Source organism: Cibotium barometz, chromosome 19 (genome assembly GCF_041138505.1).
Source record: "Cibotium barometz isolate CiBa-2024 chromosome 19, ASM4113850v1, whole genome shotgun sequence".
NCBI classification, from domain to species: domain Eukaryota; kingdom Viridiplantae; phylum Streptophyta; class Polypodiopsida; order Cyatheales; family Cibotiaceae; genus Cibotium; species Cibotium barometz.
In genome coordinates, this window is record NC_141064.1 from 45,558,153 (window position 1) to 45,585,295 (window position 27,143).

Below are 27,143 nucleotides of genomic sequence, written 5' to 3' on the forward strand. Positions count from 1 at the left end.
GAAGAACTGTCTGGAACTCTGAATATATATATTCTCTAGGGCAAGTGCTCCTCTCTCTCTCTCTCTCTCTCGCTCTCTCCCACCACAACTTCTATGGCGGGCGATGGCCCCGATTGGCAGGGCCTCCTCAAATGGAGCCTTGCTCACTCCGATGGAACCTCTCCTGCGCGTCAGCTCAGGTGAAGTTTCCCTCTGCTTTTTCTCTTTCTTTTTCCATGAATTTTAGCAGCAATTCCATTAGTTCAGGTGTGTGCGCGTGCGCGTGCGCGCGAGCGAGAGAGAGAGAGAGAGAGAGAGAGAGAGAGAGAGAGAACTGATTTTTTGCCCCTGGATTTTCCCTACACAGTGAGGCAGACAGGAAATGGTTTATGGCAGCTATGCAGGATCAGACGGTGGATGTTATCAGACGCATGAAGGAGATAGCCATGGTCATGAACATGCCTGCAGAGGCCCTGCAAGCTCAGGGCGTCACTGAGGAAGACTTGGAAGGTAAGCCTCCACCTGCGTCTTTCCACTTGTTTTGCTTGAACTCAAGCAAGCTGGGGTGGTGAGATTGACATGCTCTCATCCATTCCATTATCATGTAGGCATGAAGGTGTGCATAACAAGTTAGAAATGCCACGTTTAAAGACGTGCATATCAGGGTTCCATGGATCTTCTTGTATGATGATTTACATACATGGACATGCCGATGAAGTCATGTCGAATTTTCTCATTTTCCTCATTATTTGCAATCCCTTGAACCTCCCCAATTTCTCTAAGTCCTTGCCATTCCTCTCAATTTTTCCCAAGCCTCCCAACTTCTCAAAAATTATATATATATATATATATATATTTTTAATATATATATATATATATATATATCTTTAGCGGTGCATTTGTCCTATCAACTATTATTTGCTGCACTAATTCTTTCTATTTGCTACTTCTCTTAGTGCTAGGCTTCATTATGGCTGAGTCTGCCCTGCATCTCTGGAGGTTTGACAAAAACTCAGTACGAAAGGCTTTGTGTGGATATATGCTCTTATGTGTGTGTGTGTGTGTGTGTGGAGTGCGTGTGTGAGAGCATATCTTGATACAAAGTTCTACATCCACTATTGGGCACTGATGATGTTAGTGGGGATGTCATAGTATCTAGTCCATACTATGCATAATGGAGTTGATAGTGATATAGTCTTGTGGGTTGACTACCATGAATACATAACATGCACGTTCCTAAAAGGTGTATATATAAAGTAAAAAAGTGAATATACTTAAGTATTTATCTCGATGCGTACTTTGCATACTTGTTTGGGATACTTACTGAACTCACCATACTTAAAGTACACAACCACCCTGGTGTAGAGGAGAACCGGAAGCAAAGCCTAGAATCATGCAAAGCGATAATGTGAATCCTCTTCTCCTCATGTAGATCATGAGAAGCATGAAGTGGAAGATCATGGTGAATCTCACCAAAAGAAGCGCCAAAAGGAGTTTAAATACGATGAGGACAATAAGTTTGAAGATTACTATGATGATTTTGATGTAAAAAAGCACTTGCTTTTATTTCACGGTTTGAGATTGTCTTTGTTGATGAGGATCTCATAGAGAAATCCAAACTCCTTCATATGGACTGTAAGGATGCAATTCTTACATCCAAACTTTGAGAAGAACTGGAACTTGGTTGAACACAATGCTAATCAATACACTTAAATACACTAAGATTTGATGGACACTTGATCAAATACAAGAAGTAATTTGCTGAATTGACAAGAGACACAATGAGTCGGAATGGCCGACCCCTCCCTCAAATAAAGTATATTGATCTTGGGAGAATCAAGTACATAGTGTTATGGGCATTTCTGATCAGATTTTCATACCAATGCATATGAATACAGTATTGCAAACAAGTGGTTGTCGATGTAGACTTGCAATCCACACTACTGTCTCAAGTGCCCATGTTCCCTAGCATCTGCTCTCTATTGTTCCACCAAGCCATGGTAGCAACAATATGCAAGAGAGTACGTAGGACAAGAGAACACTACACAGGGTATGTGATCTTGTAATCCTGTTTCTCTCTCCTGCTACTTGCTTCCATATTTAATCATTAAAGCTTACCAATTGCAAGTAGAGTCGATGACAGCCGAAGTCTTCGCGATGGAAGTCCTTGGAGTGGAGATCTTCGATTTGTCGCATTTCTTCGTGACAAAAGTCTTCAAGAGGATGAAGGAAACCTTGGGGAAGCTTTTCTTATGGTTCAACTTGAGAAAGAAGGATTGAGATTAGGGTTTTCAGTAAAAAAAGATTAGAAATTACAGCAATAAAGAGAGTTGTTTTGCTGAATTTCAGTCATTGGGAGTGTATAGGAGAGTGATTAGCATCCGGAAACACTCTTGGAAGCTTGAGAAACACCTTAGCAAGCTTGGAAATGGAGTTGGGAAGGAGAAAGTGCAAAAAATGCAGCCCAATAACTCTCATGAAGGAGGCGCCAATCTCTAGAGAGAGGAGTGAGGTGGTGAGTTGTCCAGTGTAGGTGGCAGGCAGGTGCTTTGTGGAGCAAGCTAGAGTGGATACATGGCTGGTTACTCCCTTTGTACAAAGGGGATAAGGTCTGGCGGTGGACATTGGGTTATGTCCACCTTGGGACATTAGTGTGTGTGAACACCGGATTGGTCATAATTTATAAGTGAGTTTTGGTCGCCCAAAACTTAATGAAGTGTGTACACACTCACTTATAAATTAGTGCTAACTCCTAAGGTTAGGTTTATGACCAATACTTACCACCTGTCACATGCCACATAACCATGTCAGCAGACAGTTTCACATGCACGGTTTGTGAGCGGGCTTCTCCTTACCCGGAACTACACATTGGTCAAGCAAGCATGAAAACAGCATGCAATTTCAATTGCAAGCAAGCACATAAAGATGCTATGCAATGCAACATTGGTATGGATAATCCCTGTTCATGAGACTATACCAAAATAGATGTGCTCCAAGCAAGTACACGAGGTACCAGACCCAATGGAACACCAATCTACCAAGCATTTCCGGGCATGTACATAGAGGCACAAGTCCCAACGGAGAGCCAAGTCCACAATATCACATGAGTGGCATCAATCCCTGGCATATACAATTGCCATGGACACCAGTCCAATGTACATACATGATCAGAAAGCACGGGTGGACCAATTGGGTGGCCAAATGGTGACATTCTCCCCGGCTTCTAACAGTAGTCCGCAGCTGAAAAGCATCCAAATATGCCCGAAGCACATGCGGGTAATCTCTGAAGAACTCTTCATCTACCCATTTAGCATCAATGGGAAGATAGTTCTTAAACTTCACGAGGTAACGCCTCACAACTTTGCCTGGAGTAAGCTTGCGTTCCTTGTGATACACAATTTGCTCTGGCTGCAGGATCTCCTCAAGCTCATCCACTTCTGGTGGATCTTCAATGACCGTTTCACTGGGCTCCGGCCCTACATATTTGCGAAAGAGACTCACATGAAAAGCATTGTGTATGTGCCAATGACTAGGTAATGCCAATCTGCAAGCCACTTCATTGATCTTCTCGATCACTCGAAAAGGCCCATAGTACTTGGTTGCAAGCTTAGGATATGCACCCTCTTTGCCAGGCCTTTTTGCAAGTCTTGCTTTCTCAAATTTCAGCAATATCCAGTCATTCTCTTTAACATCCAATTGCCTTCTATGCTTGTCGGCAGCCTTTTTATGCTTGTCTTGTGACCTTGCAATGGCTGTCCGCACCTGAGCAAAAGCAATATCCAAGTCTCTTACATACTCATCAGCAAATATCTCATTCTTTGTGCGAAGGATGGGTAGCAAAACCACCTTACCATAAACAATCTCAAACGGGGCCTTTCTCGTAGATGCATGCACCGTGTTGTTGTATGCAAATTCCACAAGCGGTAAGTATTTCTCCCAAGAAGACTTCTAATCCGCCACATAGCATTTCAAGAGGTCCAACACGGCTGAATTTGCAGCCTCACTTTGTCCATCTGTTTAAGGGTGATAAGTTGATGAGAAGTCTAATTTGGTGCCATATTATCAAATAAGGTCCACCAAAAGAGACTTGTAGTCCTGGGATCTCTATCTCCTACAATGGACTTCGGCATTCCATGATGCTTGAACACTTGTGCAAGATATATTTTAACCATATGCTCAGCTTTGATGGTCTTTTTGACCGGCAAGAAGTGAGCTTGCTTGCTAAACCTGTCTACAATTGTCCAAATTGCATCATTACTCTGTTGGGTGCATGGCAAGTCCATAATGAAATCCATTGTAATATTTTTCCATGGCTGCGTGGGAATAGGCAATGGCTGAAGCAAACCTGGTGCCTTTTGCCTATCAAATTTCATCTTTTGACAGGTGATACATGTGCTTTTATGTCCTTCCGCATACCTGGCCAAAAGAAATACCGCTCAATCATGTGCGTAGTAGGCATTATGCCTCTATGACCAGCATATGGAGGAGCATGGCACTCATCCAAATCCTTTTGCCTCATGTCGGACACCACACACAGGCAATTATCTTTCATGAGATAACTCTCTTTGATCACATATGAGGCATGTGCATGACCAGTCATCAAATCAGTCCAAATAGTGGCAAAATCAGCATCCGTATGATACAAATCACGCATGGCAGACAAGTCCCCATGAGAGGCAACCAAGATAGCTGCTACATACGGCTTTTGTGACAATGCATCTGCCACTACATTCTTCTTTCTTGGGGTGTGCAAGATCTGAAAATGAAACATAGAAAGGAAATGAGCCATCCTCATATGCTTCTTTGACAATTTAGTTTGGGTAAGAAAATACCTCAAACTCTGGTGATCTGTCTTCACAGTGAAATCAGCCCCAAGAAGGTAATGTTTCCATATATTAAGTGCATGAATTACAGCCAAGAGCTCTTTCTCGTAAATGCCAAGAGATAGCTTTGCATCATGCAATCTACGGCTCTCATAAGCCACGGCATGTCCCTCTTGATTAAGAACAACTTCTATGCAATTTCCAGATGCATCACATTCCACACTAAAAGGCTTTTGCAAATCCGGAATGATCAACACTGGACCATGAGTAGTTGCATCTTTCAATTTGAGGAATGCATCCCTCTCTACATTAGTCCATTTGAATGTGGCCTTCTTCTTTGTCAAATCATGCAAAGGAGAAGCAATCCATGCAAAGTGCCGAATGAACCTGCGGTAGTAAGAGTATAATCCAAGAAAACTACGGATCTCATGCACCGAACTCAATTCGGGCCAATTCCGAATTGCATCAATCTTTGTAGGATCCATCCACACTCCATCTTTGGACACAATATGCCCAAGATAATGTATCTCTGACGACAAGAAGAACTCGCACTTCTTTGCATTTATGAAGAGTTTATGCTTATGGAGTTCTTCAAAAACAATGGCCAAATGAGCTTTATGCTCTTCTTCGGTCTTCGAGAAGACTAGGATGTCATCAAAGAAGACACCTGTAAATTTCTTGCACCCATGGAATATGCGATCCATCATTCTATTGAATGTAGCCGGGGCATTTGTAAGACCAAAGGCATAACTGTCACGATTGTGACTAACTCTCTTAATCTCTCCTTAATTACTCATTAATCTCTTATTAACTGAAAGGACACCTGTGAAGGGTCACACCCTTACACATGGGTCACTATCAAAGGACATGTCTATTCATTAAAAGGCACACCCCTAAGTCCAAAGGACATAACCGTTGACTCAAGAGCCACACCCCTTCCCAGGGATGTGTCTCTTCACTTGTACCCTTTCGGCCTCTACTTAAGAAAGGCCTCTGTCTCAATGCAAATAACTCAATCTTCCTATCAGCATTTGTCTTATGTTTGTTAATTAAGTCTTAATCATGTTAATAAAGCTATAAAAGCTTTAAAGTGGTATCAGAGCAAACTTTTTTCCGCCCTGTGAGATGCCCAAACCCTAACCCTAAAATCAGCCCGCCCAAACCCTAAAATTGGGTGTAGCAAGTGTTGAATGGAAGAGCAGGAGAGAATGCCCCATTTAATTTTACCCAATTTTGCCAATTTTGCTTGATTAAGCATTTTTTTCCAATTTGATTAAAAAAAAAAACGATGGGAAGCAGAGACTCACACCAGGGTTCCATCGAAGTGCTTGTAGGCTGCCTGTATTCTATTGGAAGGCTTGAGCGCATCCTTTCGTGCTGAATATCTCTCCAAGCAAGGGGCGCCACCCTTCGTTCTCTACAGCCATGCCTCTTCACGTTTTCTTTTAAACGTGACGTTTCACATCAAAAAAATTAAAAAAAACAAAAAAGCCTTATAACTTAAGGCTTATAATTAAGCCTTATTATATACGTGGCTTCCACCAGCCACGTGAAGGGAAGAGCCAGTATTCGTGCCGTGTTTTGCCTATGGAACTGTCACACCATAGGGAGACTCGTGCCTGGAACTGTGTCTTACCTATGGGACTGTCACTCCATAGGAAGACCAGGTTTTTATGTTTTTATGTCGTGCGCCGACAGATATTTTGTACTTGTTCCATGCGCATGACATGTATTTGTGTGTTTGCCTGCTTGACGTGTTACTTACTGAGCGGGGACGCCTGCCAGTGAGTCGTGAAGTCTGCTTTGTATTCTGACGAGTTTTAGTGCATGTGAACAGGTGGTAAGTATATTGCACATGTTGTTTTAATGTTTCATATTCTAACCTTTTATTTTATAAAGTTTAATGTTCACATTCACTTAAATGTGGGCACCACTTTGGGCACCCACTTAGGGGCCAAGGTGGGGAGTCCCACTTTTAAGTGAGTGTGGGGGTGGGCATGGTCACCTACCCACACTAGTCCCCCCACATGCATGCGTGGAATTCACTAGAGAAGACTCCACTTTAATTTTATTAAAAAAAAGCTCCCTCCTTCAAGCGTAGGGATCAATCGCTTCTATCTTGCGTTTGTTCACCAACCGGCGATCATCTCTCTCTTGCGCCTGTTTTTCCTAGGCGGCTGGCTGCCCTATCAACTCCATAAAAGGGCTGCGCTTACACCATCTCCCCTCCTACAACCCCTTCAGCAGGGCGGCTGTCACCTCCAATAGGCTGAGCTGCTGTACAGGCCAGAGGCGGCTGCCATAACTAGCTGTACGGCTGCTCATAACTGCAGCGTGCTGCTGCTGTTTTTCCCCAGGCGGCTACTCCCCCAGGCGACAGTACCTGCAGGCTGCCCATCCTCTACGGGCTGCACCTCTCCAATGTACGCATGCCCCTACAGGCGGCTGTGGCTGTGCGCTTGTGTTCCGGCCAGTAGAGCACTGCCCTCAGGCGACTCTGCTTGAGCTTCTCCACACTGCAGCCAGGCATCTCCTCCCTTGCAAGTGGATGCTTCTTCTCTCACAGCAGGCGGCTGTGCCCTTCGTGGTGGTGCTTGTCTTGGTGGTTCACCACGAGGCAACTGTTTCTTCAACAAGGGTGGCTACATCTTCTCCACTGGCGTTCTACAAGGGGACTTCGCATCTCCTGGTGGCTTCATCATACCACGGGTATTGGTTCTCTATCAGCTATCCACAAGTAAGTGAATTTCAGATTTAAGTAAAGTGTTTTGTGTTTAAATCTGATAAGGGATTCCCGACTCTCTCTATACGGCCAACACCCGTTCGGTGCCGGGTCGTCCAAGCTTTATTGGAGAACCTCGGTCCAAAGGTGCTGAGATCGGGAGAGCCAGGCGTTAGTACGAGAGCGCCTGTTTGTGCGTGGTCTCGGAACACCAGTGAGGCGCTCTCCGCGGATTCCAGTGAAAGCACAGGACCGTAGAGATTGGACCACACTAGTGGTCGTTGTGCTTCGAGCTTCTACATCGAAATTCGACTTCGAGCCTATTTGTTTGGTACTGTTTTCATATGTACATGGACATCATCTGGTTCTTGGAACCCATGGAGCATTGTATTCATTAAATACTCCCAATAAATATATCATATATTGAGGGGGGGGTCGCCCGTTCCGGCCCCAGTGCTGGTGTACATCTTTCCATTTCATTTCATTTCAATTTCAAGTTGTATTAAGTTGTCCATTTCAAATTTGTGGTTTTAAAGTTGTGCTATTAAGCGTGTGGGTGTCCAACGGAGTCTTTCCCACTTGACGGGATCGGTTTCATTGGTATTAGAGCACGGTTGTTTCCCTCTTCCTAGTGGGGAAACGAACCTGTGTACTGGACATCCCGCTTTTAGCAAACTTAAACACAATGGACAGCCAAGGCAACCCTTTGGAAGTGCCAAATTCGAGGGGTCCATCTAGTGCCTCTCGTGGGTCTGATGCCCTGCGAGGTAGACACAAGCCCCTTGAAAGGGTTATTGATAGTGAATCAAAGGGTCAACTGTCTCCAGGAAAGACAGTTATGCTTGAACAAGAGCCTGATGCTATGAGGGCTGAAATGGAACATATGAGAAAACTTTTGCAGGCTCAAGAGCAAGAGTTAAAGTTTTTGCATGAAGATCCCCATCTGCAAAGTGCTATTGAAGCCAGGAAGGCTGATGCTATGGTAGATGTAACTTTTGAATCAATGGCTCGTGAAGTGGGCAAGAAACCAAGGGAGTTGGCACTTGCCTACCTCCTCCGCAAAGGTGATATCAAAGAGGGGGATGACGGAGAGCTGAAATTCAGAAATCCACCTCGTTTGAAGCATGGAGATCCCGCATCCCAAAGGCTGAAATCTTTTATGCAAAAGGAAGAGGTGACAGTCACCTCTCGACATGCATCTTCTCCCCAAGGCACAAAGCCTGACAGATATATGTATGCCAGTGCTCATGGAGGGCATGAAAGCCACATGCATGCAAGACATGTATCTCATGGTGACAGGTCTACTCCCAGAAAAATTTTGCCTTCTGAGTTGTCTCATGGAGAGACATTGCCATATGCAGGTAAGTCAAGGCTGTACAACAGCCGTACACCTCTGTACGACTGTTGCACTGTTGCTGCAGGCGGCGACGAGCTGAGGAACAGAAGCTGCTACAACAGGCGACTGGTCAACAGAGGGCAGCAGGTTCAGGTACAGGCCGTACAGCCCTGTACGACAGCCGTACAGTGTACGGACAGGGCTGACGCACGCTTTTCAAAGTTCAGTAGCTGCAGGCGGCGCTTGTCAGGTGGCTGGACAGACCTGAATACACAGATTCAGGTTGGTACAGGAGAGGACAGCAGGCTGTTTATGCAAGTACAACTCTTGGCACGTATCCCGAGGCGGTACAGACGGGTACAATGCTGATTTTCAGATCTGTATTTTCAAGGACAGCATAAGAGTGAACGTCAGGAGGAGGATACAGGCAAGTACAAGCACATGTGTGAAGCAGGGTTGTGGATACAAGTGCCTGCAAGTACAGATTGGTGCTGTTGCTTCCTCCAGTGTTTTTTCACGAGCTGAACTTGGTAAGCTTTGTTTCTGTTCATCTATCTCTCTTTCTACTGCTTGATGTCTGTTGCAGATATGTGTTATCTGGCCCCTTGTGAGAGGAGGGGTATGGCAGATTGACAAGGGTTGAGACAGAGTTTGGACAGCACATGTATGTTTGAGCTGAGAAGATGTATCATGCACTTGAGTTATGCCAGATGTATGCCCATGGTTGGCCTCCTTAGTGATCTTGGCTGATCAGAGGGAGGCAGAGTGTGTTGTTTGAAGACACAGATCTGTGTGCATAGATCCTCTGTGCTGAGAAGGATTTGTGGGCCGTCAGATTGGACTTACAAGCGTAAACTCTTGGCTGGTCTTTGTGTTGTACTCAGCCATTCATTTTATTATAATTGAATAAAGAAATACCGCAAGGGGCGCCAAGCTTTGGGGCCAACAGGTGTCGCTGTGTTTTCAGATTTGGACACTCTAGCTCCAATCTGTGTTTTGTTTCTCATCTAGACTACAAGTGGACGGGTGATTGCTAATCTACCGCACTCTGGTTTTCTATCAGAGGCCGGTTTCAAGGTTCCGTTGCCGGGACCAATCATCAACTTTCTGAAGGGGTGAAGAAGAAGAGCAAGAGACTTCTCCTGAAAGAGATGTATCTGAGGATATTTTTGCAGGAGAACAGGCTGCAGATGTTGAGCCTTATGAGGATGTAACACAGCCAGAAGATGTGCATGGTAAAGAGGATGATGATGCTCGGTTCAAAGATCGCTTGGCTAGTGTTATGGATACTTTTATGCAGCTCACTCAGAGCGAGAGATTTGCTGAATTTTTGAGATCTCGCACAGAGCCCCGCACAGAGCCCCAGAAAAAGAAGAAGAAGGTTCGTTCGAAGAATCTTCCTCGGGGTCATAGTGGTGCCACCCCACAGGAACCATCTTTTGGCCAGTTTCCGAATATGGAGCATGCTTATGGTGCAAACTCTCAGAGTTCCTTCTATGGACAGCCACCTATTCCTCAACAGAACATGCATCCAGGTTATTTTGGTGGTGGCTCGGTGTTTCAATCCATGACTGGGGGTTATCCTCAGGGAGGCATGGGTATGTATGGGCCTTTTGGAGCCAATTTTCAGCCTGGCATGCACGGGAATATGTATGGTGGTATGCAGTCCGGTATGGCTGGAAATATGTTTGCAGGCATGCAACCTGGGATGCAAGGCAATATGTTTGGTGGCATGCAGCTAGGTATGCATAATGGAATGTATGGAAACATGGCTGGAATGTATGGTATGCCTGGCATGGGAATGGGAAATGTTGACCCAATGATGGGTATGAATGTTGGGGGCAGCAATCTTACGAAACCACTTCCATATGATAATCTAACGCCTATGGGAAAGGCGAAGGATTACAAGGAAGGGGGAGCTGCAGTGAAGTTTGACACTTTCAGTGGGGCCAAGGATAAATTGAAGGCACTTACCTTTTTACAGCAGTTTGATGCTGCTTTTTCTGGTGGGAATTACACAGAGTCCTCTAAGGTGAGGAAAGCTGCCACTTTTCTCAAGGGCAATGCTTTGCAGTGGTGGTCTACTCTTCTTTTGCAGGGCATAGCACCCACCACATGGGTCCAATTCAAACAGGTTTTCTCTTCCGTATGGCTCACATCTACATTTGAGGTGGATGTTATGACCGCATGGCACAAGCTGGATGCTTCAAAGTGTGATAGTTTGGAGGATTATAACAAGAAGTTTTGGGAAGCTTTACTCCCAGTGACTTCTTATCGTGCCGTGCCATTATCTGAGCAGGTTGAGAAATATTGTTGTGGGCTGCCCAAGGAGGTACGAGATTATTGTATAAAGACAAGAGTAACGAACATGTCACAGATGATTGAAAATGCTATGACAGCTAATGCGTTACTCACAGGTGGTTCATCTGGATTTAAAGGCAGTAAGAAATTGGGCAAGAAAGCTGAAAAATTTGGGCATGCTTCTCGTGATGCTAAAGGGTCTACAGAGACAAAGTATAAGAAGTTGCCAATGCCCAAAAGGACTTCTGAGGAAAGAGAGGCTTTGAGAGATGCTCAAAAGTGTTTTTACTGTACTGAAGAGGGGCATATGTCATTCAATTGTCCCAAAAGAACGTCCAAAAAGGATCCTGACAACAAAGGAGAGCCCAAGCCAAAGAAACCGAAGCCTTCTGCAGGCTTAGTTCCTGATGTTGTGGGGGAGCAGCTAGGTGGTGAAGCTACAGAGTTGTGCAAGGCATGGGGCAAAGTGAGAGATCAGAATGCTTTGATCTTCTTTGACACAGGTGCTAGAGCCAACTTCATTTCACCAGATTTGGCTAGCCGATTGGGGATTCGCGCAGAGGAGATGGGGCCGTTACATGAGGCTAATATGGCTTGTCCAGGGTATGCAGAACCCGTTACTCCTATCATTGGGAAGCTTCGGCTTCATTTGCAGGGTTATGTGGACAGCGAGGAGTTCTTCATCATGCCTTTGGATGGCTGTGATGTTTTGTTGGGGATGCCATGGTGCCACAGGGTACATGCGGTGGTGGATACTTACAATAGGAAAATTACTCTGACTCATAGAGGGAAAGAGCATGTATTGGATGTAAAACTCAGAGGGGAATCTGTTCCTATTGTATCCGCTTCGGCGATTTCATCAATAATGAAAAAGCATCTTTCCGCGTACTTGATTTATGTAAAGGATGCACAGGATGATGAGTCTAAGTCTAATTTGTCAATGTTAGATAAGGACAGGGCTGATTTCTTAAGTGGGTTTCAAGACTGTTTTTCCGAGTCATTGCCAGGAGAATTACCTCCTGAAAGGCCAGAAGATCATGCCATAGATCTGATTCCTGGTAGTACTCCACCGAATAGACCGCCGTACCGTGTTAGTGCAGCCCAACAGGAAGAGATTATGAGTCAGGTGCAGGAGCTTTTGAATAAAGGGTTGATACAGCCTAGCTCATCACCCTTTTGCTCACCTGTGCTCTTAGTGCAGAAGAAGGATGGTTCTTGGCGCATGTGTATAGTTACAGGGCGCTGAATAAGAATACCATCAAGAATCGATTCCCCATACTGAGGATCGATGACATCTTGGACCGCTTACAGGGCTCCACAGTTTTTAGTCGTATTGACTTGAAAAGCGGGTATCATCAGATACGCATTAGACCCGAGGATGTGCATAAGACAGCATTCCGAACCACGTTTGGGTTGTATGAGTTCTTGGTTATGCCCTTTGGTTTAACGAATGCGCCTGCCACATTTAACAGAATGATGGACAGGATTTTCAGACCTCATAGAAAGTTTGTGGGCACATTCTTTGATGATATGATTGTGCATTCACAAACTGAGGAAGAGCATAGAAGGCATTTGGCCATTGTGTTTGCAGAACTCAGAAACCATAGGTTGGTGGTTAATGGCAAGAAGAGTGAGTTCTTTTTGCAGGAGATACATTTCTTGGGGCATATTGTGTCTGGTCATGGAGTCCGTATGGATCCAGCAAAGGTGGAAGCAATACTTAATTGGCCAGCTTTGAGGACCGTGCATGATGTACGCAGCTTTCTAGGATTGTGTTCCTATTACAGGCGTTACATACGACACTTTGCTGAAATTGCTTCGCCTCTTCATGCTTTGATGAAGAAAGCAACTCCGTTTAGATGGGCTGATCGGGAAATTACAGCATTCAAAAAGCTCAAAGAAAAGCTTACTTCGGACCCAGTATTGGTGTTACCGGACCTCCGAAAGGCTTTTGTTGCCCAGTGTGATGCATGTGGAAGTAGCATTGGTGCAGTTCTCATGCAGGAGGGACATGTGATAGCCTATGAGAGTAGAGTTTTGCAAGATGCCGAGAAGCATTTGCAGGTGTATGAGAAAGAGATGTTGGCTGTAATTCACGCTCTTTCTACTTGGAAACACTACTTGCTTGGGGCTGATTTCACTGTGCAGACAGATCATCAAACCTTGCGTTATTTCCTCATGCAGACTAAGCTTTCAGAGAAGCATATGCGTTGGGCAAACTTTTTGTCAATGTTTCACTTCCAGATTGTGCATGTGGAAGGCAAAAAGAATGTAGTGGCAGATGCTTTGTCACGCAAGCCACAGGTCTCTGCAGTTTCACTTGCTTATCATCATGAGCTTGATGAAATGAAAGAGCAGTATGCCCATGATGAGGATTTTGAAAGGTTGTATGATCAGATGTCTGAGGGTCAGCGGCATGAGCATTATACTCTCAGAGATGGGTTTTTATTGATGCATGGCAGACTGTGTGTTACCAGGCCATTGCGACTCAAGGTTATGATTGAAAGTCATGCTCCACCGTATGCAGGTCATAGAGGTATTGATGCCATGGTCAAAGCAGTGGAGACTTTCTTTTATTGGCCAACCTTGAGAAGAGATGTTGATGCCTTTGTGAGGCAATGCATCGTATGTCAGAAGGTAAAGTTTGACCGTCAGAAGACACCAGGGTTATTACAGCCTTTACCTATTCCGGATAGACCTTGGGAGAGCATTGCCATGGATTTTATATTTGATCTTCCACGGACACAAACGGGAAATGATGGCATCTGGACTATCATATGCAGGTTCAGTAAGCAGGCACATTTCATTCCCGTGAGGAAGACAATTAAAGTGATCATATGGTGAAGTTGTTCATGGCGAACATCTTCAAGTATCATGGCTTGCCTACGTCTATCATTAGTGACCGTGATCCACGGATGACGAGTTTGTTTTGGAGAGGGTTGTTTGACAACATGGGTACAACTCTCAAGTTTTCATCGTCATTTCATCCACAGACAGATGGTCAGTCAGAAGAGGCTAACTCTACAGTGTTGGATCTTCTCAAGTGTTATGTGTCAGAGCACAAGCAACAATGGGAAAAGTATCTTCCTTTGGTGGAGTTTGCATATAACAACACTGTACATAGCTCGACAGGCAAGGCGCCTTTTGAGATTGTAGAAGGAGGGAAGAAGGTTCCACCCATTTTGCATACAAAGGATAAGATCTTTGAGGCTGATCAGTATGTGGAGAGCTTGGATGAAGCTTATCGGAGAGTTAAGTTGGCCCTCCAGAAAACTCAGCAGAAGCAAAAGAAAGCCGCAGACCGTCACAGACGTGATTTACAGTTTGCATTGGGTGATTGGGTTCTTTTGCGCTTTGAAAAGGCTAGACTCAAAAAGATGAAGGGTAAAGAGCGCTTATTCCCTAAGTTGAGCATGCGATATTATGGGCCTTTTCAGGTTTTGGAAAAGATTGGTGAGGTAACCTATCGTTTGAAGTTACCAGATCACTGGAGGATTCACAATGCTTTTCACGTGAGTCTTCTTAGACCTTTCCGTGGGGATGTGCCTGAGGATGTATCAGATGAGGCTCAGCCGGAAGTTGAGGAACTTGATGAGGTTCTGATTCCAGAGCAGATACTGGCACATAAAGAAAGGAAGGTACGAGGTAAAGTTTCCCGTCGCTATCTTGTGAAGTTCAAGAACTATTCACCGATGGATGCGAAGTGGATGGAGGAAGGTGACTTAACAGATTCACCTCAGGTTTTGCAGCTTTATCTCGATGCCTTTGAGTTAGAGCCGACTCTTATTGTGGCTCATTCAGGTTCAGCAGAGCATGGGTCTGGAGCATTACCTGATGCTCAAGAGGGGGGTAGCACCTCCACTCCCTTGATACAGACAGGCTCAGATGACATCTAGAGGTCGCTTGGTGCAGATTTTATCTCACCCGAAGGTACTGAGGCTGACAGTACATCTGTTTATGGGACTTCTATGATATATGTGTACTAGTCACATGGAGATTTTTGTGGATATGTATGGTTCACAGTGGTATACAACTTGGACTATTACTATGCCATTGGTTTGCAGTGAATGATGATACATGTGTATGGCTTAGAGAGATTGGGACGCTGATTTTGCCATATTGTATATTTCACTTTCGATATTTTGATGCATCACCAGAATGCAATCGAGGACGCTTGCCATTTTTCAAGAGGGGGGTATGTCATGGCCGTGTGAAAATGGAACAGTACAAGTAATAAACTTTTCGTCAATGCCAAGAAAAGTGAGTTTTTCCTTTCAGAGATTCATTATTTGGGACATATTGTATTCAAGGATGGAGTTACAATGGATCCTGCAAAGATAGAGACTATTCGGAATTGACCCGAATTGCAAAACGTACATCAAGTACGTAGTTTTCTGGGATTATGTTCGTACTACAGGCGTTTCATAAGGCATTTTGCTATGATTGCCACTCCTCTACATGATCTCACGAAGAAGAAAAGTGCTTTCAAATGGACTTCAAAGGAACAGGATGCTTTCTTGCAGCTCAAGCATGCCATCATATGTGGTCCAGTATTGATTGTTCCTGACTTGCACAAGTCATTCGTGGTTGAATGTGATGCTTGTGGTGATTGCATAGGAGCTGTCCTAAATCAAGAAGGGCATGCAGTTGCATATGAGAGCCGTCGTTTGCATGATGCTGAGCTTCATATGGATATCTATGAGAAAAGAGCTCTTGGCTGTAATTCATGCCTTAAAGATATGGAAACATTATCTTCTTGGGGCTGAATTTGTAGTCAAGACAGATCATCAAAGCTTGAGATACTTTCTATCTCAAACCAAGCTTTCAGAGAAGCAGATGAGAATGGCAAACTTTCTTTCCATGTTTCATTTTCAGATTGTGCATACTCCAGGAAAGAAAAATGTGGTGGCCGATGCACTATCCAGGAGGCCTTATGTTGCTGCAGTTTCAGTGGCCTCTCATGGAGACTTATCTGCAATGAGAGATTTGTATCATTTGGATGCTGGTTTTTGCCATATATGGACTGATTTGATGGTTGGTCATTCACATGCCTCTTATGTTATCAACGAGGGTTATCTCATGAAGGATAATTGCCTATGTGTGGTAAAGGATTTGCGTCCAAAGGTTATGGACGAATGTCACGCTTCACCATATGCTAGTCATCGAGGTATCATGCCTACTACTCGTATGATTCAGAGGTATTTCTTTTGGCCGAGCATGCGTAAAGACATTGAGGCTTATGTGCGTGCATGTATTACTTGCCAAAAGGTGAAATTTGACAGGCAAAAGCCTCCAGGTTTGCTTCAACCATTGCCTATTCCCTCGCAACCTTGGGAAAGTATCACGATGGATTTTATTATGGACTTGCCTAGATCCCAACATGGGAATGATGCTATTTGGACTATTGTGGACAGGTTTAGCAAGCAAGCTCACTTCTTGCCCGTCAAGAACACCATCAAAGCTGATCATATGGTAAAGCTTTTTCTTGCTAATATTTTCAAGCATCATGGTATGCCTAAATCCATTGTTGGGGATAGAGATCCCAGGACTACGAGCCTCTTTTGGAGAGCCTTATTTGATAATATGGGTACTAAGCTTGAGTTTTCATCAGCTTATCATCCCCAAATGGATGGCCAAAGTGAAGCTGCAAATTCAGCCGTGTTGGATTTATTGAAATGTTATGTGGCAGATCAAAAGACTGCATGGAAGAAGTATCTTCCACTTGTTGAGTTTGCCTACAACAATACGATCCATGCTTCCACAGGAAAGGCTCCGTTTGAGATTATTTATGGCAGAGTGGTCTTGCCACCCATCCTTCGTACAAAGGATGAGATTTTTGCAGCTGATGAATATGTTCGTGACTTGGATGTTGCCTTTGCTCAGGTGCGGACAGCCATTGCAAGATCTCAGGATAAGCATAAAATGGCTGCTGACAAGCATAGAAGGGACATGGAAGTCAAAGAAGGTGATTGGGTATTTTTGAAATTTGAGAAGGCTAGGCTTCGGAAGAGGCCAGGACGCGAAGGATCATATCCTAAGCTTTCTCCTCGCTATTATGGACCCTTCAAGGTGATTCACAAGATCAATGAAGTGTCCTACAGGCTTGCTTTACCTAGTCATTGGAAGATTCACAATGCTTTTCATGTGAGTCTATTTCGGAAATATGTGGGGCCAGATCCTGATGAGCCTGTCACAGAAGATCCGCCAGAGATTGAAGAGCTTGAGGAGATCCTCCAGCCAGAACAAATTGTTTTTCACAAGGAGAGAAAGCTACCTGCAGGAAAGCTTTCCAGGAGATACCTTGTGAAGTTTAAGGACTGTCCTAGGTTTACCACCAACTAATGAACGTTTTCGCATTCCACCTTCGTCTGGAAATGCTCCACCATTGCTGCTACATCTGTTGATACTCGGATACTATTGTGCAGCAAACATGGTCTACTCCTTTCTCTGCATTCCACAGCTCTGAGGCGATCATCTCTCTCTTGCGTCTGTTTTTCCCAGGCGGCTGGCTGCCCTATCGACTGCATAAAAGGGCTGCGCTTACACCATCTCCCCTCCTACAACCCCTTCAGCAGGCGGCTGTCACCTCCAATAGGCTGAGCTGCTGTACAGGCCAGAGGCGGCTGCCATAACTAGCTGTACGGCTGCTCATAACTGCAGCGTGCTGCTGCTGTTTTTCCCCAGGCAGCTACTCCCCCAGGCGACAGTACCTGCAGGCTGCCCATCCTCTACCGGCTGCACCTCTCCAAGCTACGCATGCCCCTACAGGCGGCTGTGGCTGTGCGCTTGTGTTCCGGCCAGTAGAACACTGCCCTCAGGCGACTCTGCTTGAGCTTCTCCACACTGCAGCCAGGCATCTCCTCCCTTGCAAGTGGATGCTTTTTCTCTCACAGCAGGCGGCTGTGCCCTTCGTGGTGGTGCTTGTCTTGGTGGTTCACCACGAGGCAACTGTTTCTTCAACAAGGGTGGCTACATCTTCTCCACTGGCGTTCTACAAGGGGACTTTGCATCTCCTGGGTGGCTTCATCATACCACGGGTATTGGTTCTCTATCAGCTATCCACAAGTAAGTGAATTTCAGATTTAAGTAAAGTGTTTTGTGTTTAAATCTGATAAGGGATTCCCGACTCTCTCTATACGGCCAACACCCGTTTGGTGCCGGGTCGTCCAAGCTTTATTGGAGAACCTCGGTCCAAAGGTGCTGAGATCGGGAGAGCCAGGCGTTAGTACGAGAGCGCCTGTTTGTGCGTGGTCTTGGAACACCAGTGAGGCGCTCTCCGCGGAGTCCAGTGAAAGCACAGGACCGTAGAGATTGGACCACACTAGTGGTCGTTGTTTCAAGTTGTATTAAGTTGTCCATTTCAAATTTGTGGTTTTAAAGTTGTGCTATTAAGCGTGTGGGTGTCCAACGGAGTCTTTCCCACTTGACGGGATCGGTTTCAGTTTATGAAGTAGAGCTTGCCGATGGTTCCACATCCTCGTGTAACACCATTGTTAAACACCTCTCCTTTCGAATTCAGCACTATCGTGACAAATTGGATTTCCAAGTCATGAATTTGGCACATTATGATATGATCCTTGGTCAAGAATGGTTGTATCAATATGATCCCCTGATCAGTTTCCGGAACCATTCTATACAATTTGCTCAAAATGATATGCTTGTGGCTCTCGAAGGAATCAGAGACCAACCTTGTACACCAACCCTTTCAGCTCTTCAAGTGAAATGGTGGGTCCGCAAGAGTGGTTTTTCCTCAGCACTTTTAATGGTCTATTCAGTCAACGACCCTCCCGAGGACATAGATACAAAGGTGATGTATCTCAAGCAACCTTTCTTTGCTCCATACTTGGGATCTTTTTCCTCAGGAGCTTCCTGCGGTCCTTCCACCTCGTCGACCAGTCGACCATGCTATTGATATTCTTCCTGGCAGTGCTCCACCTACTCGTGCTCCATATCGAGTTTCTTTTACGGAATCTCAGGAGATACAGCGACAACTTACTGAACTTTTGGAGAAAGGACATATTCGACCAAGTAAAAGCCCTTTTGGAGCTCCAGTGCTTTTGGTAAAAAAGAAGGATAAGTCTATGCGTCTTTGCATCGACTATCGTGCCCTTAATAAGTTAACTATCAAGAATAAATATCCTCTTCCACGCATTGATGAATTGTTTGATCAATTGCTCCATGCAAAGGTCTTCTCCAAAATTGATCTTAAGTCTGGATATCATCAAATTCGCATTCGGGAAGGTGATGAATATAAGACAGCTTTTCACACAAAATATGGTCATTACGAGTACGTGGTCATGCCATTCGGGTTAACCAATGCCCCTGCAACATTTATGAGTCTGATGAATGATCTTTTTCGTCCTTTTTTGGACAAGTTCGTCATTATTTATCTTGACGACATCCTGGTGTTCAGTCGTAATATGGAAGAACACAAGGCACATCTTAAGATCGTTTTCCAGGTGCTTCGAGACAATGCTCTTTATATTAATCCAAGCAAAAGTGAATTCTTCAAGACATCCTTGGGGTACCTTGGACATGTTGTTTCAGCAGATGGAATTTCTGTGGATCCAAAGAAAATACAGGTTATTGTCAATTGGCCAACTCCCACAAACATCCATGATGTTCGTTCTTTTCTGGGACTTGCCAACTTCTATCACACAAAGGTTCATCGATTTTCCGAAGTAGCTGCTCCTCTCACCGAACTTTTAAAGTCCGCTCTTGCATTCCAATGGACTGAAGCCGCAACACAAGCTTTTGAAGATTTAAAGACAGCTTTGACAACAACTCCTGTCATGGCTATTCCAGACCCTACTCTCCCCTTTGATGTTTACACGGATGCTTCTGATATTGCCACCACTGGTGCCGTCTTAATGCAACAAGGACGTGCTATTGCGTTTGACAGTCATAAGCACTCTGCAATTCAAGGAAGATACCCGATATATGACAAGGAATTTTTAGCTATTGTTCATGCCTATCGTGCATGGAAACATTATCTCCTTGGTGCGGATTTAGTGGTAAAAACAGATCATCATTCTTTGAAATCTTCACGCAACCAGTTATGAATGCTAGGCAAGCACGTCGGGTCGAATTCTTAGCCAATTTTCATATGACAATTGAGTATGTTCCTGGTCTTACCAATGTGGTTGCGGATGCTCTCAGTCGTATGCTGTCAGCTTCGGTCTTGGCTTTTGCTACAGTTGAAATGGATATACCTCAAAGTTTCAAGGACCGTTATCCAACAGATCGTGATTTTGGAAATGCATTTCAAATTCTCAATTCTTAGAATGTAACTCCTTCCGACTTAAAGATTTATGGCGCATATACAATAGTGGATGATTTATTATATTATCAGGACCGTATTTGTGTACCTCATGATACTCATGTTCGAAGAGTATTGGTGAAAGAACATCACGAGGTCACTTATGCTGCACACCTAGGCATCAACAAGACTTATCGTCTTTTGACAGCTACATACTATTGGCCTCAAATAAAGCAAGATGTTATTAAGTTTGTTACAGCGTGTCTCTCATGCCAACGTATGAAAGCTAGCAAACAAGTTTCAGCTGGTCTTCTTCAACCACTTCGAGTTCCCAATGAACGTTGGGAAAGTATTAGTATGGATTTTATCACTTCATTGTCACGTTCTTCTAAAGGCAATACACAGATTCTTGTGGTGGGTGATTGATAGATTTTCTAAAATGGCACATTTCATCTACACAGGACAATGTTGCAGATCTGTTCACGAAGATGTTACCTCGAGAGAAGTTTGAAGCTTTCCACAGAGCTCTATGCTTACTCTCCTACAGAGAGTGATCTGCTCAGACCTTGTAGAGGTTCACATTGCTACTAGGGGGGGGGGGGGGATTTATTGGCATATATTTTATGAGTTATGCCACATATGATATGAGTAGTGCCACATGTGAACATGGGCTAACCAAGGGCTCTTTTATTCCTTACGGTTTTTTCCCTTGGATATTAGGTGTGAAAGGACACCACATGTATGGTCTTTTGATATTGTGGAGTCAACCCTCTTTGCTCCACACATTTGTATCTATCTTTCTTTGAGCATCAATCACCATCTCTCTCTCTCTCTCTTGAGAGAGCTTGCTGCTGTGTACTTCTTTGTGTGTGCCTCATTTCTGTGCAACCCTAACCTAACAAGCCTCACACATTGAGAAAGGGTGATGTGATAAGGCGGGTGGCCTATACCACAAATACCAGAAAGAACCCCACTAATGACTTTTCCAAACCCGGACTTGTGCCATTCATGGAGCCTAGGGACTCTACCCTATCCAAGTAGTCAATGCGCATGGGTGCTAAAAAATGTAAAAAAATTTGCTTGTTCACTAGGCTGCGATACCACCATCAGAACACTTATGCTTATGTGGTAGGGTTTACAGAGAACGAAAGAAGAGTGCGGCGGAATCTCACCGAGCACACACAAGTCCTAAACTATTGTCTATATATGTACACAGTACAAGAAAGAAGTAATACCACTGAATCTCTAGTATGGTGAGTGAAAACATCAACTGCAGCCTTGTGACCTACTGTACACTCTTGGCTAGCACTTCGCCTATAGAGAAACACTCTATGAAGGCCAACATTGAGGAAAGCAAATGATTATAACAATTTGGCTACCCATGTATATATATGCACCAATGCTAGTGGTCGGTCAGTATATGTTGTTGGCTTGCTGCCATGTGTCATCGTGGACACGGCATCTTTGCCACGTGTCACTACCACGTAGCCCTTGCGTCTCCCCACGGGCTTGTTCCTCTTTGTACCATAGGTGGTGTGTCAAAGGGTTTGTCATTTCAAATGGTCTATTCCATCGATGCCTTTATGCACATGCTAATGCCAATATGTAGGCACAAGGTGTTTGTGATACGAGGATACTATAATGTGAGCAGATACTAGTTACTAAATATGTTATGATTTGTAGCGCACTCTGTTTCATGCCAAGTACATAATTATTGTCTATTTTTTGTAAATCCATCATACTCTTTTCTTGGAACTACATCAGAGTGGCCTTACCCATGGTGTGGTCTTGTGCCATTTCAGGCTTGCTGGAGGAGTTGCAATCACATGTGGACTCCATCGACATGGCAAATGGTGCCTTTTCTTCCTCTATTTTCAAAAATAAAATGAACCAAAAACTTGGATATTTTTGGAAGTTTTTGTGTAATTTGTATTTTTTCCCGAATGCTTGTTTTATCGGTGTTATGCAGATCTGCATGCCATCGGAGGCTTAGTTCCTTTATTGAACTACCTGAAGAACCCTAATGCATCTATTAGAGCTAGGGCTTCAGAGGTTGTGAGCACGATGGTTCAAAACAATCCTAAATGCCAGCAGCTTGTCATGGATGCGAAGGGTCTAGAATCTTTACTCTTCAATTTCATGTCAGATCCAGACACCACAGTGCGCACTAAATCTTTGGGTGCCATATCATGTATGTACATTATCATCTTACTCTCCACTTAAACAGTAGTTCTCTTTTTTCAAGTTCTCGCATTTCTTTTTTGATAGGTTAGTATATGAGATGCCAGGGTTTGATTTCTGGGTCCTGCATGTCCGCACACCAGGGTGTTGCCGCATTTTAGAAGATGTGGTGACATCAAATCTTCTTCTTTTACAGCTTTGATACGGAATAACAAGCCTGGTGTCACTGCTTTCCGATTGGGAAATGGCTATCCTGGGCTCAAGGATGCACTAGTTTCTGACAATCCAAGGTTGCGAAGGTACGAAGGTTATTGTTGATTTTGTGTATGATGTCTCTTTGCTTCAAACAGTAGTATCAGGATCAATTTAAAAGATGATTTTCTGGTATAAGGAGGGAATGTTTAAAGCTCATTAGTAATCCATACATACTGCTCACTTTACTTGTTTTGGCTTAATATAGTATATAATCACTGGTTTTGGCTTTATACAGTATATAATCCTTAGTTCAATGATAATGTTGAATTTTTGAAACATACGATTTTTTTTGTTTGCTAAACGAAATTTAAAAAAACTTGAAGCAAAACTTTAACATGTTTCTTGTGACTAAGGTCATGCTCAATTTAAGAATGTGATTGGTATGCTCGTCTTTGCTCTTGTTTGTGATGGATTAACAGTCTATTTAATAATTGGGATTTCTTTTCCATCCTTGGAAGAGATACGAAGGGTGTAAAACATGTGTATTTTGGTGGCAGTGGAGAGTGTACATTTGTTTAGTCATCTTCAATTGCGTGGTAGGCTCTCTGCTTATGCTAGTGGCTTGTCTATGCTGATAGTGTTGCCCCCTTCACAAGCATGACACGTAGTTATGCATATCGACCTTTCAACATTCTGGCATTTTTCCTTTTTTTCCACACTCCTGAAACACACTAGTAGGGTCTAGACCAAGACATTGTCTATTATTTTTTCTATTGAAAAACTTGCTATCCAATATATACCTCATAGAATACATCATTACTCTATTTTCCCAAAAGATTTTTAAAAATGACAATCGAGATAGAATTTTCCATCTCGAGTATAGCTCATCACTTTTCCAAGAAGTTTCAAATGAAATAATAATAAAAAATATTGCGCGGTAGACACCGCAGTGCATGACATCTGGGGCTGATGCATTTGACAAGAGTACGAGTGCAGTGACAGTGGACTAAGTATTAAAGAAATGAAATTTGGATTTTTTTTTTAAGTTGTGGGCATGTGTTTAAGTGATCCAAGACATTGCATTAGGGCTGAAAGTCTTAAATAGCTTAACTAGCTAAGGTGTTGTTTGTAGCAGTCCTGGGCTCTATATCTGACTTTCCTTTTCTCCCTGCCCTCCCCTTTTGAATGGCTGCAGGAAAGGCTTACAGGTTTTGCAATACCTCTTGCATGAGAATCCAAATGACAATAGCATTGCTGCAGACCTTGGATTTATCAGATTGCTGACGAGCCTTGTAGGTGATGCTAATGCTGATATTAGGCAAGCAGCATTGGCTGTTCTTGTAGAGATGGCACAAAATGGTGAAGTGGGTGAGCAAGCTGTTTTGGAGGATAGTGGCCACCTCAGGCAAGTATTAGGGTCTCAGGTTGACAAGATCTTAAGTATGAAGCCAGAAGACATGGGGGCTGTCAAGGAAGAGCGCTTACTGCTGGATTCCTTGTGGCAAACATGCTTTAAGGAGCCTTCATCTCTTCGGCAAAGTGGTTTGGTAGTATTACCAAGTGACAATGAACCACCCCCTGATGTTGCAAGTAAAATATTCGAACCTGCTTTGAGGGCTTGGGCTGCACCAAGACAACCAACAGAGCCACAGCCTGAGACTGCTACACAGAATCCACCTTTACTTTTGGGTGGAAGTGGACCTTGTGACGGCAGTGCTAGTAGGTAGACAGTTATTTGTAAAGCACACTTTTGAATGGAAGTTGTCGGCTTCAGGACTAAATAAACGTTTGATAAGCTAACTTTTAATTGTGTTTAGATAATTGCTTGCCTATAGTTGATAGTGTTTTTTGGATGTGTGCTTGATGATGCAATTATGCATGTAGTCTTACCCTTTCATCCTGTAAACTGGTATGTATTGAATGTTTTGGACAGGAGTGGTGTTGCAAGTAAGGTTTTTGGTTTCATACCAAGAATTCTCTTTTTTTAAAGAATGTACATGATGAGGCTGTCAAGATAATCATGGTCAGCTCACTGTTGGAGGTGGCAATTCTCGTAGCTACTCTCGGGTTATTGCATGACTAGAAGTTGTGGTGGATTATCCTATATGCAAGAGCATGGGAAGTCGAAGAGCCATATATAGGGTGTGGTGGCACCTTATCTCCTCCGGCCGTTTTTTTTTTTTTTTTTTTTGGGGGGGGGGAGAGAGAGAGCAACAGCTAGGAGATGGGAGCCGAGGCACCGACGTTGCTCAATGCCCTAGGGTGGTGTGCGTGTTGCTGATGCGTGACTTTGACATGGTATCAGAGCTCGGCTTGTGTGGTCTTGGGCGGTCCTAACCTTTGTTTGATCGAGGTGCTCGAATTGAAGGACGATGTTGGAGGTGGCGATTCTTGTAGCTACTCTTGGGTTATCGCATGACTAGAAGTTGTGGTAGATTATCCCATGCAAGGGCATGGGAAGTCAAAGAGCTATATATAGGGTGTGGTGGCACCTTGTCATAGATATCTCCTCTGGTCGGGTTTTTTGGGGGGAGCAATGGCTAAGAGATGGGAGCCCAGCCACTGACGTTGCTCAGTGCCCTAGGGTGGTGTGCGTGCTGTTGCTTCATGACTTTGACACTCACACCACCAATATATATTCAGTCTACCGGAATTTTCGAAGTGGCCGGATGTGCTTTAACAATTCAGGTCTCCACAGTTGAGCTCACTACATGTCTTCTCTAATTGTAGTATTGTGCTTATACCAGCCAGGTTGTATGTACACAGTAAATGGCCCTACCAGTCAATGACCCAAATTTGCTACTGGTTCATTCTTGCATATTAGTACCAAGTGCAATGCCTAGGTGATTGCCAGCACGTTGCTGTGAGATTTTTTGACTATTCGCTTAAATGGCATCAAAGGCTCCAAGAGTCGTGCTGCTGATGGTAAAATATTAAAAGGCAACAAACACCAAATGGGTCAGCAAAGCTTGATGGCCCATAGAAAACTGTGAGTTAGCTAATGTGGGCTTTGTGACTTAGTTAACGTGGGGTTTGTGCATTATACGAGCGTCAAGGGCAACTTCAGGAAACACACCACGAGGATAAAAAGTGTGTTACTAGTTTCTTACTTATCAAGTCCACGACAGCAGTAGCTAGGATTGGTGTCAGTAGGTCAGAGTTGCATTTGGAACAGTTGCAAGGGTTTGGGCCAGTGAATATTGGATGCGTGACAGGTTAGGCTTTTAGGAGTTCAATTAATACGAGGATCGGCTTCCATTTGCTTTGAAGTAGCTCTTTAACGGACATTCTGGTCAGCTCTTTTTCCAACCTGGTATTTGGGTTATGCAGAACTGTTGCTTTTAGTGATTTGTCCTGTTAATTTTTCTCACTGGACACTAAAAGCAATTGTCTTATAATGATTTTCCTGACCAATAGCCGCACTGGCACTTTTAGCTCCAATTCATTCTCATGCTTGAAGTAGAAACCGTGTTGAAAATTTACTAGTATGCTCTACGATAAGAAGCTCCCTTGTTTGCTGAAGTGAAGTTTATTGATTCGCTAATTCAACTAAGGTTGATGAACAAGAACCTGTCCATGTTCAGTTTGCCAGCTTAAACATGTGCAAGACTTGTGAAAAAGGGGCTTCTTTCATACTTACATATGGAAGCCCCCCCCCCCCCCCCCCCCCCCCCCCAACAGTACCTTAGTTCTTTTGATCGTCATTTTTCCAGCTTGTCCGTGTTGTTTTTTCATCGTGCATCTACCTAGGCCTCTTGGTGGAAGATTGATTCTTCTTAATCACAACTCCGCTTTTTATCAGGTAACTAATTAGCTCTTCTGGTGGATAACGATTCTTCCTAAATTATAATCTTTTCATAGAAATATAAAGAGGCTAAATTTGTTTGAGTCATGCATTTGATTGGTTATCTTAATGGATTCTGAATCACAAGCTTCTGCAGTAGAAATGATTTTAGTAGCTTTTAAATCGACAAATTGTTTGCCTTATTTTTGTTTCAAAGTTCTTGGAAAAGTGATGAGCAATTCTCAAAGATGAGAAAGTGTCTCTTGATTGTTATTATTATTAAAAAAAATTTTAAAAAAAAAAAGGGGGGGGGGGAAGTAAAGCAACGGTGTATTCCATGAGGTACAATATAGGATAGCAATTTTATATCTTAGCGAACTTATTAATGTTTGTTACTCACGTATACGTTTATCTTGGTTTTGACATTGTAATGCAAGGATATGGATAAGAAAATTTATCTTGGTTTTGTCATTTTAAAGCAAGGATATGGATAAGAAAATTATGTGAATGACAGCTCTGTAAAAAAATTGTGTGACTATTGTTGTACTTAGCCCGGGGGACCT

At 43.7% G+C, this 27,143-nt stretch overlaps 1 protein-coding gene across 1 annotated transcript; it reads left to right on the top strand.

Annotated features, from left to right (window-relative positions):
- Positions 1–24,581, top strand: LOC147628662 (uncharacterized). Its single transcript, XM_086813873.1, has 6 exons — positions 1–179; positions 347–489; positions 22,223–22,273; positions 22,390–22,611; positions 22,798–22,900; positions 23,992–24,581. The coding sequence occupies exons 1-6, from the start codon at positions 94–96 to the stop codon at positions 24,521–24,523; spliced, it is 1,137 nt and encodes a 378-aa protein (XP_086669999.1). The 5' UTR covers positions 1–93; the 3' UTR covers positions 24,524–24,581.
- The last annotated feature ends 2,562 nt before the right edge of the window (positions 24,582–27,143 follow it).